Source organism: Pongo abelii, chromosome 10 (genome assembly GCF_028885655.2).
Source record: "Pongo abelii isolate AG06213 chromosome 10, NHGRI_mPonAbe1-v2.0_pri, whole genome shotgun sequence".
Classification (NCBI taxonomy): domain Eukaryota; kingdom Metazoa; phylum Chordata; class Mammalia; order Primates; family Hominidae; genus Pongo; species Pongo abelii.
Window position 1 is genome coordinate 36,261,739 of NC_071995.2, and position 20,223 is coordinate 36,281,961.

At 35.7% G+C, this 20,223-nt stretch overlaps 1 protein-coding gene across 2 annotated transcripts in view; it reads right to left on the reverse strand.

Moving 5' to 3' along the window:
- The window catches only part of CPNE8 (copine 8), a 256,868-nt gene that overhangs the window by 36,617 nt on the left and 200,028 nt on the right, over positions 1 to 20,223 (reverse strand). For both annotated transcript variants that reach the window (XM_002823097.4, XM_054527102.2), the window contains exons 14-15: positions 13,841 to 13,887; positions 4,642 to 4,823 (exon numbers count right to left, since the gene is read on the reverse strand). In XM_002823097.4, the coding sequence (XP_002823143.2) occupies positions 4,642 to 4,823; positions 13,841 to 13,887 (229 nt within the window). The remainder of the gene's footprint in view (positions 1 to 4,641; positions 4,824 to 13,840; positions 13,888 to 20,223) is intronic.

Consider the following 20,223-nt stretch of genomic DNA (forward strand, 5'->3'; position numbering starts at 1 on the left):
ATGCAGGGAATCAGTTATTGCTTGTTAAAACAAATTAGAGTAAGTCCAGGTGTGGCTCTGACACAAAAGTAAAACACAGGATTTTTTTTTTAAATAGCACATTTAATTTTGTTGTTTATTAATGAAGAGGGCAATGGATGCCTTATTTCATATTTCCCTCCTAATTAACAACCTTTCCATTTATAAAATAATACATGTTAACTCGTAGAACACATAGAAAAGCACAAAGATCTGACTTTAAAATGATCAATAATCTCACCACTCAGACTTAAGTGGGGGAGGAGTGCCCAGCTCGCACCCATTTTTCCTCCCATTTAGCTCCCTCAGGGATTGTGCTGAGGGTGTGGATTCAGCTCCATGCAAGAAGTCTGTCATCTCTGTTGCTGCCTGCAGCCCGTGACACTTTTCAGCAGGGCTAACAAGCTGACAAAATACTGAAAAGAAGCTCTTAGGGGATGTTGCTCGACTCTGAAATGTGACTGTTGCTTACTGTGGGAAAAAGCTGAGAGAATTCTTCCTTTTATCAATGAACAAACACCTATTGAGCTTCTGTTTTATATACAGTACAGTGTTAAAGACTCTTAGTTATTAAATTGCTGGTGCCTACTTGGCAAAAAAATACATACACATAAATATTAAATTGCATACATTTGTATAAATGCCAAAATAAGTGAAAAGCATGCAAGTGCATTTAGGTATTTCCCAGGAGAGATCACTTGGACAGGTGTAGTGTTTCTCTGTTGGTCCACATGGAAGACCTTCTTTTAAGGACCACTGGCCACAAGCTCATTAGAAATACCTCTACCAGAGCTCCGCAAATTATTACGTTTTCAGTTATAACCCCAAAAGGAGTCATCAAGAATTATAATGAGAGGAGAGCAATGACTCATTCTTTTCATAACCATAAGTCTTGAAATGGTAATATTAGGAAATTCTTCCTTTCCTCTCCCATTCCTTTTCCTTTTCTCATAGTGTGTCTCACATAAAAAGCTGGGATTTACTGAGAACTTTTCAAATGAGCAAAGCTTAAGTTCAACATCTGTACTAGCCAAAACTTATACACTGGGGGTAATTTAAGTTGTTAAGAAGACTCCCTTGCTATCCAAAAGAATTATGTGAATTTGGTGAGATAAATAGGTTAATGTTAGAGAACATATATCAAAAATTCATACCATGGAAATATGAGGGTTTATTAACACCATGTAGTTCATGAAAGACCAGACCGTCATGAAACTGAACTTTTTGTATTTGTCATTTTCAGTACCTACAGATAGATATTGCAGTGATTTAGGATGAGCTTAACACAGAACACTTCAGCAAGAATGAAATCAAATACTATCTCACTAAAGACCTACTTAACCCATATCTGCCTTATTTATCCAACAAAACAGAAGTGCTTTGAAAAAAGTTAAAGTAATATAATCATTCAGTAACATTAAAGTTGAGGCATTATCATCAACATAATCATTGTTGTTTTCATCGTCAATTTGAGAGGCTATTCTTCATAGATTTAAAGGGGTATGATCTCTATTCCATAAATGTTCGAATGGGGCTCAAAGAACAGACTATGGTGTAAATAACAAAAAATATATATCATTCCTTAGCAGTAGATACTTGTATAGGTTTGGTTACAAGGGGTAAGTGTGGAGGTAGGAAAAGGAGAAAAGTGGAGGGGAGGAAAAAGGAAAAAAATACACACTAGTGGAGGAAGAAATGTATGGAAAGAAAGTTAATAAACCTCTCATTTAGCTTAACACAATTATTCCTTTTCTTAGGCTTTAAAATAGCTCATGACCTTTTTCCTCAGGCACTTCAGACTTAGAATCATATGAGTGATTTTCATGGTTTTATAAGTTTCTGGGAGATTTTAATTTTCTAAGACACAACAAAGTCCCAACAGATACTCATTTTTATGACACTGGGAGTGTGGCATGTGGGCTATTTCATGGAAGAAAGAATTAAGCCCTCCAGCAACCTCTCTAGAAATTGTGTGGGTGATGGAATAGAAAAGTAAGAATAAATACAAAAATAAAAATGTAATACTCCTCTTAAAACATTTGAGAAAGATGAAATCTTATATAAAAACTTATATAAAGGTACATATATCATGGTGTTAATATAAGCATGTATCCAAGAGGTGAGATTACAGGTGATTTTATAAGATGGGGTTTAGCTGTAGTTAAGAGCATGAATTCTAAAATAAGACTGACCTGGTTTCAAGTCCTGTCCTTTGGGACAATGGTTAACTTCTGAGCCTCTGAGTTGAGTTATACAACTCCTGGGTGCACTTTTCTCACTGTAGGTAATGAGATTGGCAGTTTCTAGAGCAGTGCATGTGTCAGCATGAAATATCTACCACATAGGAATTTTATGAAGATTATATGAGATAATGAGTATAAAGTATGTGATTCGATACTCAGTAAATACTCAGCATTGAGTCAAATACTATTTCACTGAAAACCTACTTAACCTTTGTCTGTCTTATCCAAAAAAAAAACAAAAGTGCTTTAAAAATTTTAAAGTAATATAATCATTAGGGAATACTGAAGTTGAAACATTATCATTAACATAATCATTCTTATTTTCATCATCAATGTGGGAGACTATTTTTCATAGATTTAAAGAGGTCTGATCTCTCTGTCTTATTCTGTTTGTGCTATAAGAGAATACCTGAGATTGGGTAATTTATAAACAATAGAAACATACTTCTCACAGTTTTGGAGGCTGGAAAGTCCAAGATCAAGAAGCCAGTAGGTTCAGTTGCCTGGTGAGGGCTGTACCCTCACATCGCAGAAGGCAGGACAAGCTGAGAAAAGCTTCTTTTATAAGGGCCTAATTTCATTCATGAGGGCGGAGCCCTTGCAGACTAACTAGCTCTTAAAGGCCTCACTTAATACTATTACATTAGCAGCACCTGAACTCTGGAGAGGACAGACTGAAACCACAGCAGTATCCATCCTATATGTGTTTTAATTGGGCTCAAAGAACAAATTAATGCTGGGCACAGTGGCTCACACTTGCAATCCCAGCACTTTGGGAGGCTGAGGAAGGCGAATTGCTTGAGCTCAGGAGTTTGAGACCAGCCTGGCCAACACAGCGAAACCCCATCTCTACTAAAAATACAAAAATTAGCCAGGTGTTATGCATGCCTGTAATCCTAGCTACTTGGGAAGCTGAGGCACGAGAACTGCTTGAACCGGGGAGGCAGAGGTTGCAGTGAGCTGAGATCTCACTACTGCACTCCAGCCTGGGCAACAGAGCAAGGCTCTGTCTCAAAAAACAAAAACAAAAACAAATAAACCAAAAAAAAAAGTAAGGCACAAATCCTTCCTTAAAAATACAGGTTAAGTATCCCTTACCTGAAACCAGGAGTGTTTCAAATTTTGAATTTATTTCTTTGGATTTTAAAATATTTATATAATTACCAGTTGAGCCTCTCAAATATGAATATCCAAAATCCGAATTGCTCTGATGAGCGTTTCCTTTGAGTATTTTATTGAGTTCAAAAAGTTTCAGATTTTGGGACATTTACTTTTCTGATTTGGGAGGCTCAACCAGTATATATTTGTATAGGTTTGGTTACAAGGAATGAACACAGAGTCAGGAAAGGCAGCAAAGGAGAGAATTACAGAGACAGAGAAAGGGAAAAATTCAATGGTGAGAAGAAACATATGAAAGGAAAATTAATAAACCTCATTTAGTTTAACACAATTATTTCTTTTCTTAGGTTTTAAAAATGGTGGTACATTACAGATAGCCACACATTCTTTGGTACTGCTCCCATTGAGAAGTGAAGGTTAATTCCTCTACCTTGAACCTGGGATGGTCTTAGTAACTTGCCTGACCAATAGGATGTTGCAGAAATAACATTTTGGGACTTCTAAGAATATGATGTAAACATCCTTGGAGTTTCTGTTCTAGACTTTTAGATTACTTACCCTGGGAAAGCTGGCTGCTACATAAGAAATCTTGCTACAATGAGACCACTATACAGTTCTGAAGCCCTCCATAACTGCAGAGACAGGCCCTATGTAAAACAAGGGAGAGTTGTCCAGGCAACCCCAGCTTTTTGGCTATCCAAGCTCAGGCCCAAGACATGAATGAACATGAGCAAAGAAGTCATGTTAGGAGACATATCAGCCCTAGAAGACATAACATGGAGAAGATCTAAGGAATTCAAAAGACAGCCAGAACTAAGCTGAAAAATATGGCCCCAGTCACCAATTCCAGGCATCTCTAGCCATTCAAGTCACCTAAGCTGAGACTCCAGGTACTGCAAAGCAAAAATGCGCTATCTCCCATTATATTCTGCTTGAATTCCTGAGCCACAAATCATAAGCATAATAGAATCATATTGTTTGATATCTCTAAGTTTTAGGAAGGTTTGTTAGCAAGCAATAGATAACTAAAATAGACCCCCATTTGTAAATCAGGTGGGTGCACTTCAGGTAGATTTATGGCTAAGCTATTTAGTTGTCCTTTTTCCCATTAAGTTCACACTCCAAAGTCAATTACTTACCAAAATTAAGCTACAGTCAGCAAAGCTTGCTACTTGACTGACTAAAGAATAAGTACCAAAGCAATATTAAAAGGTCTAACATTAATTTTTCAAAACATCAAATCCTTTTGACAAATTCTTACCAAAGCAAATTCGTGAGATATCCTTCCATCTGGAGGCAGTTTTGCACCAAATCCTAGAGCTGGAAACATTTTATCACTGTCATAATCTTGAACAATTTCTCCCACTGCTTTTAGTGCCATACCATAGGCATTCAGTTGGTAAGGATTCATGTAGTGGAGGGAAGTGGGCTGGGCAGGGTTGCCTGATGACAGAACACATATTTCAAACATAAGCAATTAAGGTAAATACATTTAACAAGATTTTTCTTGGTGTCCATTTCAGAATGAAATATTCAAAATTATGTTTTTCTGCCTATATACAGTGTGTCAAATCATTTCTTTTTTGATGGATATTAACATATAAATATTTGTTATATTATATTAGACATGTAGAAAGTGCTAAGATATGCCAAATCATATGCAGAAGTTTTCAGAAATGATTCTTATTTTCAATGTCACAGGGTATTTTTGAGTTTTTGTTCCGGAAGTATAAAAGTACTTTTGTTAATCTTATTTTATTATAATCTTTATTTTTAAACAAAATCATGTGCCTTTAGCTTGAATCCTTATGCCTATGGCAAGATGACCCAATAGATTTAATGGACTTCAATAATTATGAAGCCTTCCTATAAATAACTGAATATTTGAGAACTATCCCAATCTAGCACTTAAAAAAGGGAAGCATAGTGATTTTCAAGTGCAGGCTGATTAATCTAGATCTAAAAAATTCTTCACAACTTTTGAACTAGACATTAAGCTAGGAGCCAGAGGCCAGAGTCAAGTCTTGCCATTTGTACGGCAGCCTCTGTAAAATAAATCCTACCACTGTGTTTACCCGGAGGACAAAATGAGATTACATGTTTAAAAGTGATTAAAAATAATAAAGCACCATAGAATTGTAAGCTGAACTGCTACAGTTATTATGGTCTGGGTCATCCACAAGGTTCTGAATTTCAAAATGCTTATACTGTGTAGGATGTTGCGCTTGAATAGTGATGAAATTGAGAGAAAGTGGAACGTATTACTATGTGCTACCACTCAAACACATTGAAATTCACATCAAGTTGCCCTAATTACCAGCATAAAGGCAGCCTGAAAGTCCATTTGGTTTCTTAAGTGAAAATGGAAAGTTAAATGAGACTTGTAACAGCACATGAAGCTCAATTTTACGTTAAAGCATTGCCTGAAGAAGAAAAGCCTCAGGGCATAGTTTTTCTGATAAGGAAAAAAAATAACAAAAAGCACTTGAAATCCAGAGAGAAACAAAATAAAGACCTCCTCTTGGGTTATTTGACAGGTAATTATACACATAATATTTTTGTCCTAAAAACAATTAATTGAACTTTTTTTATTTTATATTTCCAAGAGTTACCAGCATTCAAGGGCTGGCTCCACATAACAAAATCACTAAAAAAGTATCTTCTGACCAAAATGGCCTATGTTCCCCTCAACTTGACTAAACTTGTAGAAAGTTTCTTCCTGAGTATAAGATCCTGACCGCTCTTTTCTTACAGTTCTCACTTTAGAAAACTTGCAATTGTAAATTCTTCCTCTGCCCCTTTGAGATGTAAATCTTCTACAACCAAGGAGTATCTTTCTCAAGGACATGGAAGGCATCCCTTTGAAATATAAACATCAAGAAAAACAGCAGCCCTATCTTCCAGTCTCCATGAGAAGATAGAAGCCTAACTTCAATAAGCACCAATTAGCAAACAGAGATGGCCTAATCACACAAACCAACTTCCGGGCTAATGTCCTCTAGAACTTTTCCAGTAGCTCACCTCAGCAAGCACAAACACTCCAACCTTTTGTTTTGGAGTAGTTGAGTTCAATTTTTGTCCTCTGTTGTAACAGTCTTGACCGCTTTGCAATGGTCATAAATAAAGCCTTTCTTGCCTTTTTAATGTGTCCAGTGTGATTTTTCTTTGACACTTTCTTCTAAAGTAGGGACTTTGCCACTTGATCCAAAGCCCAGTGGAATCAGAGATTAAAAAATACTATTACTAGACTAAATGGTTATTTAACACAACTCTCATGCCTGAAATCCTAGCACTCTGGGAGGCTGAGGTGGGCGGATAGCTTGAGCCCAGGAGTTTGCAACCAGCTTGGCCAACATGGTGAAACCCTGCCTCTACAAAAAATACAAAAATCAGCTGGGTGTGGTGCCATGAGCCTGTAGTCTCAGCTGCTCAGGAAGCTGAGATGTGGGAGCTCACTTGAGTCCGGGAGGTCAAGGGTGCAGTGAGCCCCTGATAGTGTCACTGTACTCCAGCCTGAGCAACAGAGCAAGACCCCGTCTCAAAAACAAACACAAACAAACAAACAAACAAACACTTCCCCCAACTCTCAAACTCACAAATATAGAAGAGTTTTAACCCAATGGTGACAATATGGCAAATATTTTTACTTTGCTATGAAAACTGTAAATAAAAAAATATAATTAATACCCCAGAACATTTAAACATTTTAACCTATCATGTATAGCTGGGCTCTTTGTACCCATAAAAAGATGTCACCTATCTCTTTCCAGCATCTTCCTCTACACCAGTCTCTTCACATTACTGCTAATGGTACTTTCCCTTCCACCTCTACCTCTCAAGTTGCCACCCTGTCCTGAAATTCACCCTCTCCTCCTCCAACTTATGTCTCACACATACTAGACAACCCTTTTTGTTTATTCCAGCCCTTATTGTCTTTTCTCTTATACAGTTATGGATCTTGTCTTCTATACCAAAAAAAAAAAAAAAAAAAAAAGGCAATTTAAAGTATTGAGTCAACTCCTTGAGTCTGGGACAGTGTTTGTATTTCCTCTGTATCTGCAAAGATGCTTTTAAACAATGAATTTCTAGTAGGGTAATAACATTGGGGCCCAACTAATAGCCATAATAATTATAACACGGAACCTAACATGTATTGACCATTTTATATCATAGCTCACTTAACCCTTTCAACAAACTGACAATATGTATACTTTTGTTATACCCAATATTATCAAAATTATATCTGATTTTGCTTTAGAGATGTACTATGCCTTTGTTAGAAAATCACAGTTCAATAGAATATTTTTAAGAGTTTATTGAGACATAACGGCATAAGTTATGTATTAACCATTTAAAATATATAATTCAGCAGGGCATGGTGGCTCATGACTGTAATCCCAGCACTTTGGGAGGCCAAGGTGGGTAGATCGCTTTGAGCTCAGGAATTCGAGACCAGCCTAAGCAACATGGCAAAATCTCGTCTTTACAAAAAACACAAAAATTAGCCAGGAGTTGGTGGCATGTGCCTGTAGTCCCAGCTACTTGGGAGGCTGAGGCTGGATAATCACTTGAGCCCTGGAAGTGGAGGTTGCAGTGAGCTGAGATTGCACCACTGTACTCCAGCCTGGGCGACAGAGTGAGACCCCCCCCATCTCAAAAAACAAAACAAAATAAAACAAAGAACAATTCAATGGTTGTTACTATGTTCATAGTTATGTGCAATCATCACTATAATTAATTTTAGAACATTTTCATCACTTCAAAAAGAAACTGTACCCATTAGTTACCATCCTAGCCCTAAACAATGACTAATCGTCTTTTTGTCTCCATTGATTTGTCTCTTCTTGACAGTTCATAAAAACAGAATCACATAATATGTGATCTTTTGTAACTAGCTGCTTTCACTTAGCTTACAGATCTCAACAACCATCTATCTTGCAGCCTGCATGTATTAGTGCTTTATTTTTGTTTATTGCAGAATAGTATTCCATTGTATGGATTTTATCATTTATCACTTGTTAGACATTTGGGTTGCTTCCACATTTGGGATATTATGTTGTTATATATATTCACGTATAAGTTTTTGTGCTGACATATGTTTTTAGGTCTCTTGAGTATATATCTAGGAGTGAAATTGCTGGGTCATATGGTAACTCTATATTTAACAATGTGAGGAATTTAGCAAAGTGTCTTTCTAAAGTGGCTGTACCATTTTACATTCCCACTGATATAGTTTGGATGTTTGTCCCCTCCAAATCTCAATGTTGGTGATGGGGCCTGGTGGGAGATGTTTAGGTCATGGGGTAGGATCCCCCATGAATGGCTTGGTACCATCTTCATAGTAATGAGGGAGTTCTCACTCTGTTACTTCACGTGAGAGGTGGTTGCTAAAAGGAGCATGGTACCTCCTCCTCTCTCTCTCTTGCTCCCACCATGTAATATGCTGACTGCCCCTTTGCATTCCATCATGATTGAAAGCTTCCTGGGCCTCACCAGAAGCCAAGCAAATGCTGGTGCCATGCTTATACAGCCCGCAGAACTGTGAGCTAAATAAACTTACTTTCTTTATAAATTACCCGGTCTCAGGTATTCCTTTACAGCAATGCAAATGAAACAACACAATCACCAATAATGTTATGAGGATTCTGATTTCTTCATATCGTCACCAGTCCTTGTTATTTGACTGTTTTCTTATAGTCACCCTAGTGGGCATGAAATGATATCTCATTATAGTTATGATTTGGATTTCCTGATGCCTAAGTTGGCCAAGAATCATTTCATGTGCTTATAGGCCACTTGTATATCCTTCTTTGGAGAAATATCTATTTAGATCCTTTGCCCACTTTTAACATTGGATTATTTGTCTTTTTATTGAATTGTAAGTTATTTACATATTCTAGATTCAAGTCCCTCATGATCATACCTCTGTATGATTTGCGAACATTTTTTCCATTTTGGCAGATGTCTTTTCATTTTCTTGATAGTGCCCTTCTATCAAAAAAGTTTTGATTTTGAAGTTCATTTTATCTATTTTGTTGTTGTTGTTGCTCATGAGTTTGGTATCTTATTTAAGAATCAACTGCCAAATCCAAGGTCATGAAGATGCATCCCTATGTTTTCTTCTGAGAATTATATAGCATTAGCTTTTACATTTAAGTATTTGATCCATTTTGAGTTAATTTTCGTATGCGAGGGAAGAGTCCAACTTCCTGCTTTTGCATATGGCTATCCAGTTGTCCCAGCACCATTTGCTAAGACCAGTCTTCCCCCGTTGCATTGTTTTGGTATTCTTCTTGAAATCAGTTGACCTTAGACATCAGGGTTTACTTTTGCAACTTGTATCCATTTCACTGATCTGTATAATCATCTTTATGCCAGAAGACACTGTCTTAATTTACTGTTGCTTTGTAGTAAGTTTTAAAAGTGAAAAATGTGACTCTTCCTACTTCAATGTTCTTTTTCAAGTTTGCTTTAGCTCTTCTGGGTCCTTTGCAATTTCATATTAATTTCCATATGAATTTCCTCCAAAAAGTCCTTTCAGACTTTGATAATGATTGCTTTAAATAAATTTCATATTATTTTCCATATGAATTTCTTCCAAAATGTCCTTTCAGATTTTGATAAAGATTGCTTTAAATCTGTAGATCAGTCTGGGGAATAGTGCCACCTTAACAATGTGGAGTTTTCTAATCCACAAGCACGGCTGGTTTTTCTCTTTATTTTGATTTTTAATTTATTTCAACAATGTTTTTTTCAGAAAATAATTTGCACTTATCTTGTTTCAGAGTTGTTGGACTATAAGTTTTGTACTTCTTTTCTCTTGTTTTGCATTATTTTAACGATATTTTTTTATTTTATGAACAGGTATTCACAATCTCACAGTCAGTATACTATAAAAAGATTTCCATAAAGAAGTTGCTCTCTAATGTTCTTAGTTCACCTAATTCACTGGTGCTAGTCACCTTTTGTTAGTTCATTGCGTATACTTCTAATATTTATGCATTTATATTGTTACGTGCCCCGATTCTTATGTAAAGGACAGCACACTGATAACTGATAACTCTGTTCTCTACTTTGCTATCTTCATTTAACAATATATCTTAGAAGTCTTTCCATATTAGTAGAAAGAATGGTCCACTTTCCTTTCTTGTCTCTTTTTCCCCTACCCGTCCTTCCTTCCCCTCATTCTTTCCTTTTCGTGGCTGCATAGTGTTTCATTCTGTGGCTGAACCATGGTTTATTTCACCAGTACCCAGCTAATGTACTCTATGAAGCTTTCTAAACTTTTTTTTTTTTACAAATTACTATGAACTATGGCATTTTCTGTGAGTGCAGGTAAATCTGTATTATATATATTTCCAGAAGAAGAATTGCTAGTTAAATTTATTCATAAGTATAATATTTCTTTTGATAATATGATAAAGGAAATTGTTTTCTGAATTTCATTTTCTAATTGTTTCTTGGAAGTACATAAAAAGAACTGGGTTTTATATATTGATCTTCTATCCTGCAAACTTGCTGAACTTATTTATTGATTATAGTAGATTTTCAGTGGATTCTTTAGGATTTCCTACATACAAGACCATGCCATCTATTTCTCCCTTTCTTATCTGGATATTTTGTATTTAGTTTTCTTGCCTAATGGTCTTGGCTACAACCTCCAGTATAATGTTGGACAGAAGAGGTGGGAGCATACATTTTTGTCTTGTTTTTCATCTCAAGACAAAAATGTCCAGCTTTTCACCACTAAGTATCACGTTATTTGTGGACTTTACATAGATTCCCTCATCAGGTTAGGAAGTCCCCTTCTTTTTTTTTTTTTTTTTTTTTTTGAGATTGGAGTCTTGCTCTGTCACCCAAGCTGGAGTACAACGGCATGATCTCGGCTCACTGAAACCTCCCCCTCCCAGGTTCAAGCAATTCTCCTGTCTCAGCCTCCCTAGTAGCTGGGATTACAGGCGTGTGCCAACACGCCCGGCTAATTTTTTGTATTTTAGTAGAGACGGGGTTTCACCATGTTGCCCAGGCTGGTCTCAAACTCCTGAGCTCAAGCAATCCACCCGCCTTGGCCTCCCAAACTGCTAGGATTACAGGCGTGAGCCACTAAACCTGGCCAGGAAGTCCCCTTCTATTTCTAGTTTGTGGAGTGTTTTCAACATGAAATTGCACCCGACTTTGTAAAATGCTTTTTCTGCATCAGTTGAGATGATCATGTCGTTTCTGTGTTTTCTTCTATTGATAGGGTGTTGATAATGGTTTGGCTGTGTCCCCAGCCAAATTTCATCTTGAATTGTAGCTCCCATAATTCCCACATGCCATGGGAGAGGCCGGGTGGGAGGTAATTGAATCGTGGAGGTGGGTCTTTCCCATACTGTTCTCATGATAGTGAATAAGTCTCATAAGATCTGATGGTTTTATAAAGGGGAGTTCCCTTGCAAATGCTCTCTTGCCTGCCACCATGTAAGACATAACTTTGCTCCTCATTCTCCTTCTGTCATGATTGTGAGGCCTCCCTAGCCATGTAGAACTGTGAGTGAATTAAACCTCTTTCCTTTATAAATTACCCAGTCTTGGGTATGTCTTTATTAGCAGCATGAGAGAAGACTAATACAGGTAGGTTATGTTATTTGATTTTTCGGTATTAAAAATCCTCTCATTGCAAGGACAAATCTTACTTTGTTAGGGTGTGCAATTCTCTTGGTATCAAGATAATATTAACCTCACAAAATGAGCTGGGAAGTAACCTTCTTTCACATTTCAGAAGACTTTGTGAAGAATTGGTATTAATTCCTCTTCAGATAGTTGTTAGAATTTACCAGTGAAGCTACCTGGCCCTGGGTTCAGATTAACTTTGTGGGTAGTCTTTTAAAAACTACTAATTTAGTCATTTTACTAGTTATAGGTCTACTCTGATTATCTGTTTCTTCTCAAGTCAATGTTTCTTCTCAAATCAAAAATGTTTGTCTTTTTATTTAATAAATTCTTGCTTATCTTAGTTGTCGTGCTAGTATTCATCAGTGAACACAATCTAGTACTTTAAAGCAGTTGGGTTTTAGGTATTATTTCTTTTTGTTTGTTTGTTTGTTTTATTTTGTTTTGTTTTTGAGATGGAGTCTCACTGTCACCCAGTTTGGAGTACAGTGGCACAATCTTGGCTCACTGCAACCTCTGCCTCTTGGGTTCAAGTGATTCTCCTGCCTCAGTCTCCTGAGTAGCTGGGACTACAGGTGTGCGCCACCACATTTGGCTAATTTTTGCATTTTTAGTAGAGATGGTGTTTCACCATGTTGGCTACACTGGTCTCAAACTACTGACCTCAGGTGATCTGCCCGCCTCAGCCTCCCAAAGTGCTGGTATTACAGGCATGAGCCACCATGCCTGGCCTTAGGTATTATTTCTATATTCTGTATTATGCTGAATAAAACACGAGTAAAAATAATTAATTGGAAGCCATAATGTTGCAGAATGAACGTGACATGCAGTGAAAGCTGAATTAGAGTCTGGTCGTATCTGTAGTTCTAACTCTAGAACTAACAAGCCGAATGTGTTTATTAGTAAAAATATTTCCTGGATCTGAGTGTCCTCACTTGTATAAGAAGAGGGTTCAACTAAGTGACCTCTAAGGTACTTTCTTCCCTAAAATTTCTATTGTTTTGTAAAACGTGAATGATTGTGAAATAAAAATGAAATAAAAAGAATATAAGGTGGGATCCATAGACATAATAAGCCATTTGAAAGAAAAAATAGACAAATATAAACTAGTGGCAACTTCTGGTAAAAGTTACATAATGAAGTTCACATTCTGATGATACATAATAACTAATTTCAAATGATTGTTCTGTCTGAAATAAAGTTGCTTCAAAATAAAAGTCCACTATCTTTTTTTCTTAAAAGGTTTAATACATAAATTATGAATATCCATACATGGGCTGTTATATATCAGTCCCTCTGAATGAATTAGATATTAATGTGTTAACATAAGTAATTATTAAAAATTAATAATTCAGTAAAAGTGAACCAACTTTATAAAGGACAGATGCTGTTGAATTACATTTATATAAATTCGTACATACAAAAGTACTATAAAAATGAGGATTATAACTTGATACACTTCAGAATTATAGATGGAAAAGAACAGAGGGTAGGAGAATGGGTCAGAGATACAATAGGCTTCAGTACATCTAAAATTTGTATTCTTTTAAACACGTGTAAAACAATGACAATATTTCAATATATAATAAATCTGAATGAGACTATTAGCATTGTTGTTATATTATTTCCAGTCTTTTGTATATTTGAACTATTTCACAACATTAAAAAGAAAGAAAAAATTATGTAAATTTTATATGGAAACTTCAGAAGTATGTAAATATAGAAATAAATTAACACTTATGAAAATATAAATTTATTTTTCATGTAATTGCTGATGATTTTTATCAGGGGATAATCAAAACACTCACCGTTTGATGCTGTAAAATCAATAGCCACTGTGAAATTGATTTGCGTCCTGGAATAGAAGTAAACAAGACATTAATAATGAAATAACCTGATAAAAGGAGTTTCTTTTCCATTTGGGTTATATTTTTTAACGTCACTGATTTTCTCAAACGTTAATTAAGAGCAATATATTATAGTACATATTAGATAGCATCAGATAGGCAGTTTTACATGGTAAGAACTTGGCAAAAATATATTTATAGTTACATATATTTATAGTCACATAAAATGAAAACTAAAATCTCAGGAATAAAAGTAGCTCCTATTTTGGAGTAAGTAAGTGACTCATAACAAAGTAGTCAAAGTGCAAATCATTATTTTCCAGCCTCAATGCCATCAATTATTGATTTATGTTTCCAAAATTGTTCTGTAGTAATTGTGAAATTAGCACGTCCTTTAAAGTGTTGCATTGCTAAAATCATCTATAATAATGTCATTCCTTAAACTAATTCTTTTTGACAATCCCCCAAACACAGGATTTTCTCCAGCATCCCTTCCTGATAAAACCCTCAAGAAGCTAGGCATTGAAGGAACACTCCGTGAAATAATAAGGGCCATCTATGACAAATTCACAGCCAACATCATACTGAATGGGCAAAAACTGGAAACATTCCTCTTGAGAACTGGAACAAGTCAAGGATGCCCACTGTCACCACTCCTATTCCACATAGTATTGGAAGAGCTGGCCAATCAGGCAAGAGAAAGAAATAAAAGGCATCCAAATGGGAAAATAAGTCAAACTATCTCTTTTCACGCACCACACAATTCTATATCTAGAAAATCCTAAATACTATAGTAAAAGCCTCCTGGAACTGATAAATTCTGCAAAGTTTCAGGATACAAAATCATGTACAAAAATCAGTAGCATGTTTATATACCAATAATATTCAAGCTAAGGGCCAAATGAAGAATGCAATCCCATTCACAAGAGTGACACACACACAAAAAATATCTAGAATATATCTAACTAAGGGAGTGAAAATCTAACCATGGAAAAAGCCACAAAAAAGAATAAAGTCATGCCCTTTGCAGCAACTTGGATATAACCGGAGGCCAATACCCTAGGCAAATTAATGCAGGGACAGAAAGCAAACACCACATATTCTTCCTTATAAGTGTGAGCTAAACATTGGGTACTCATGGACATAAAGATGGCAACAACAGACACTGGGGACTACTAGAGGAGAGAGGGAAGAAGGGTGGCTTGAGGGCTGAAATATGAACTATTGGGTACTATGCTCAATACCTGGGTGATGGGATCATTTGTAACCTTAACCTCAGCATCACACAATATATCCAGGTAACAAACATGCACATGTAACTCTTGAATCTAAAATAAAAGTTGGAAAAAGAAACACACAGGATTTTCTTTTGTTTTCTTCAGAAATGAAGTATTTCAGACACTAGTCTCCCATTGCTTATAGCATTTCTCTTTGTGTGTTTGTGTGTACGTGTATGTGTACGTGTGTGTGTGTGTATTTACAAATATAGATAAATACAGACATATACTGATTGATAAAATATGTTACAAAATGTTCCTCAACTTGCAGTGGGGTTACATCCTGATAAATCAACTGTAAGTTGAAAACACTGTAAGTCAAAAATGCATTTAAATACCTAACCTAAGGAAAGTCATAGCTTACTCTAGCCTATTTTACTGTGTTCTGAACACTTCCATTAGCCTATAGTTGGGCAAAATAATCTGGCAACACAGTACACTGTGGAGCATCAGTTGTTTACCCAGTGATCCTGTGGCTGATTGGGAGCTGTGGCCACTGTCCAGCATCAGGAGAGAGTATCATGCTGCTTTTCTTTCAACTGAATGTGTATTGATTTTGCACTATGGTAAAGAAAAATCTTGTTGAATTATTGTAAGCTGAGGACCATCTGTGTGTGTGTGTGTGTGTGTGTGTGTGTATGTGTGTGTGTGTGTGTGTGTGTGTGTGTATTTAAAGTTCAGCACATGGTTGTTACCCAAAGTTATTTTAGTGAATTAGTTTAGTTTTTTTTTTTTTTTCTGATGGAAACTAATGAGGTGGTGGCATTCACATAAGAAATTCACTTTTTTGAGTATAATTATGACTCTATATGTAATTCCATCTCTTTCTTACCAGGGAAAATATAAAAACACAAATACATGATGATGCTATAAATGCTGTAATAACCTGGAATCACATCTAATCTACAAAATAATTTTTAATTAAAAAGTAAATCATCTGAAAACATGAGTACTTTGACTATTTTTTAGCAACAAATTACTTTTGACACACAGCACAATTGATTTAACACTTCCAATTTTGGAACTATTGGATAAATAATGATGGGATTTAAATAAAGCAATCTGATTCTGCTATTACAGCATAGGGTCTCTTGTAGTTCTCTTAGTAAAAACTCTGTGATATTTCCTTCTTTCTCCAAATATTCAGCCTGGAAAGACCTAAATACAATGCAGGGATTGCATCAAATTCACACATTTTTTTTTCCTACGGAAACAATAATCTTTCTTGTTTACATTTAACAAAAACTAGTATAGATTCCCTTTATATTAACAGTTATATGGTATTTTTTTCTCAGAGTAGAAAGCAGGTTTATAGGTTAAGAATATAGGCTAATTTGGAGCATAACACTAACCAGCATGAACCTAAGTGAGTACAAACTTTTAGAAAAAGAATATAGTAAGACTTCTGGGAGAACATTTTCAGATAAAAGCCCCTCTGAGGGATTGAAAAGAACAATCACCATCAGCACATTGCTTCGTCATGCTGTGGTAGGGAGAAAAATGACTGTGATACATGGCAGTAACGTAGATCAGAAAGGGTGTGGATTTTGAATCTGAATGAACTGGGTTTGAGTCCCAGCAACCCAGTTGGTGACCTTAGCCAAATTTCAAAACTCTTGGAGGACAGGTACCTGGCGGATAGAAAAGAAATGAGAACTGAAAGGAAACAAATGAGATATTACATATACATTTTATTTTACACACATAATATATATACATATATATCATAAGATATTCACATTATATATATCACATATTATATATAATGTGACGTTACATGGCTTGTACCAGTTAACCACAAAATAATTTTAAAGAGAAGATACTATCATCCTCTTTTTACAGAGAAGGAAATCTATGCTCACAAAACTTAATAATAATTTCCACGCCAGTAATAAACAACAGCATTGGAATTTGAATTCACATTCAACTAATCTGTTTCTCCAGTTAAATATTTGCAAACTTTCTGGCTATAATAGGCACACAATAAAGGATATGGATTATATTATTAATATTATGCTGCAATCATGGGAAAAAAACTACACAGATGGTCTTTTTTTTTTGTGACCAAATGAGCTTTTAATATAAAAGAGATTAATCCTCCTGAAAATCAATAACAAACCCAAATTTGATCGGAATATTTTACGAAGTTTGCTGAAACCTGTGTTCTACAGGTTTTGATAAAGGAAGTTTCGGTTTTGAAGAAACGCTGAGTTTTATCAATTGATTTTCTCATGAGAAATGGGATTCTTCTATCAGATATAGACAGTAAATATTCTCAATGATAAAAAAAATCTGGATATAATTGCATGCTTGGGCAAATTTTTCCTTCTATCAAATATGTTATTAAGTATATAAATAACAAAATAATCTGTATATATTCTTTTTATGTTATTTTATTCAAATAACACCTCAGGAATAAAAAATAACTTTGAGCTTTAAGAATAAATGTTTTAGCAGATTATAAAGATCAATTTAGAAATCCAGTCTTTGGTTCAATCTCTGTACACTGTAGGAGAAGACACATTACTATCTTGATTCAACTCTCTCTTGCAATAGTGTCTGCACAATGCTTTCCACATATTGAAACCTCACTGTATTTACTGGGCAAATGGATACGTTTGTTTATGACTGTTTCTAACTTGATCTCCAGGGTAGCCCAGGATGTGTAGCATAACTGTCAGCTTCCTAGAAGCATTGGTTGCAGATACAAGACTTCAGTAGTCATAGATGCAAAGGTCCTCTCAAAGACAAAGTTGTACCTACCAAAGCTACAAAGAAAAGTTATGGCTATTTACTAAAGAACCATACATAAGAGTTAAAAAGAAGGAAAGAGCAGAGGACAGATGCAGTGGATCCCACCTGTAATCCCAGCATTTGAGAGGCTGAGGTGGGAGGATCACTTGAAGCCAGGAGTTCCAGACCAGCCTGGGCAACATACTGAGACCCAGTCTGTATAGAAATTTAAAAAAATAACCAGGTGGGGTGGTGTACACTTGTAGTCCCAGCTACTTAGGAGGCTGAGGTGTGATGATCTCTTCAGCCTACGAATTAGAGGCTGTGGTGAGCTATACTTGCGCTACTGCACTCCAGCTTGTGCGACAGAGTGAGACTCTGTCTGTTAAAAAATGAAAATAAAAAGGAGCAGATATTTAGAATTAAACTAACTTACTAAAACTATCAATAGCTAAACTAAATTACAAAACCATGTAGACTATGTACAATAAAACAATGAACTGTAGAAAAGAAGACAAGGTAAGAAAAAGAGAGAGGAGGGAAGGAAGGTAAGAAGGAAGGAAGGAAGGAAGGAAGGAAGAAGAACGAAAGGCAGGACCAATGAGCACTGTTGAAACCCAGGACACTCTGAGCCTAAGTATAAAAGGTGGATGCATTCATTTAGCACTAAATGATAAATAAGACCATTTGGTAATTATGGTGCAACAGAGACACTCAATGAGTAAAGCAGAATCCTGAAGCATATTTGATGACTGATTGATGACAAGATTTGATTAATTCTTTGTCTCATTCTGCATGGCAGGAAGGATCCCTTGCCTTTATTACTTTGAATCAGCAGCAGCATCATTCAGCTCAGAAGGAAAATACTACGGCTTACTAAATAAAGCAGTTCATGGTAGCGATGGTCACTTAGCCTACTGTCATACCATTGAGATTTTTCTACTTAGAAAACCACAGTTCAACAATGATTTATGGAGCACCTTCCAATTGCCAAGCACTGTGCTATAGGATGAAGAGAAACAGGAACAAATAAAACACCATTCTTGAACTCACAGAGCAAAACTCCAGCTTTATATTCTTCAATGACAAAGATAGCACAGCATTTTATCATTGAATTCAAAATCAATAGCATAACCTAAAATTCACCTGCACATTTACTGTGAATATCAGTTTGTTCAATACCATGATTCCTAAGCATTTCCATTCATATTATAATACATACTTACTAAATCAAGTGTCATATTCTATGTATTTAGAAAATATTAACTGATAAAAATTTTAAAGAAAGTTCCTAGCAATACTATAACCTCAAGCTATAAAACAGGTTTCTTGAAGACTTTAATAATTTGTTATAAAAGTAAACCAAACAACATTTCAATCAGTAACGTCATTACCCTTTTTCATTCTCTAATATTGCTTGAAGCCTAATGTTAGAGGAAAAAAAAATCAATAATGTGTCAAAGTAAAAAAAAAATACAAATTTATACAAGATTACTCCTGACAGAATATTCATAAAACAATCACATTTAAATCCTCGAAACATTTTGTTTAGGAAGTGTTACTTTAGCTGTCACTTTATGTTTTAGAAGCAGAAAAGACAGAAGGATTTCATAAAATCCAGTTAGCAGCATTATATTTTAGAATATAAAAAGTTATGCCTGCCAAATTGCATGAGTTAGTACTAACACCTCAGGAGATTTCCCAATACATATGTCCTAGTACTACTAAAATATGCACTTGGAAAATGTCGCTATTTTACCATCTTTCCAAAAGCTGTGAATGACAGAGAAATCAGATGTCAAGATGAGAATAATTTACTAGCACAGCAAAGATCCACAGGAAGCAAGTATATATGTGAGTATCAAAGAAAACTAGACACACATATACACATACAGAGAGTAATACCATCTTACATGTGTTTTCTACAGCTGTTACTTTGAGTTAATTACAGAGAACTAACAAAACTGTGATAGGGATGTGCAGAAGTCTTGTTTTCCTTTCTTCCCAATTTCAAATCCAGTTCAGTTGCACAAACTGAACTTTGTAAATTATACAATGGACTTCTCCCACTCCTCTTTAATCTTGACAAACAGATTCACATCCACTAGCTGTTGGTATCTAGAACCCAAAAATGTAGTTGGGATGCCCACCTAACAATAATATTCCTCTCATTCTTTCTATGTTGGTACCAGGACTATGCTTCTGCCTTGATTTACCAATATGTATTCTAGTTCACACTTTGGTTCTGGAACATGCCCTGAAGCCCTGGTGCACTTGCCTCAAACATTGTCATCCAGCCTAACCCTTCTTGACCTTCTCTCACCATGGGCTAAA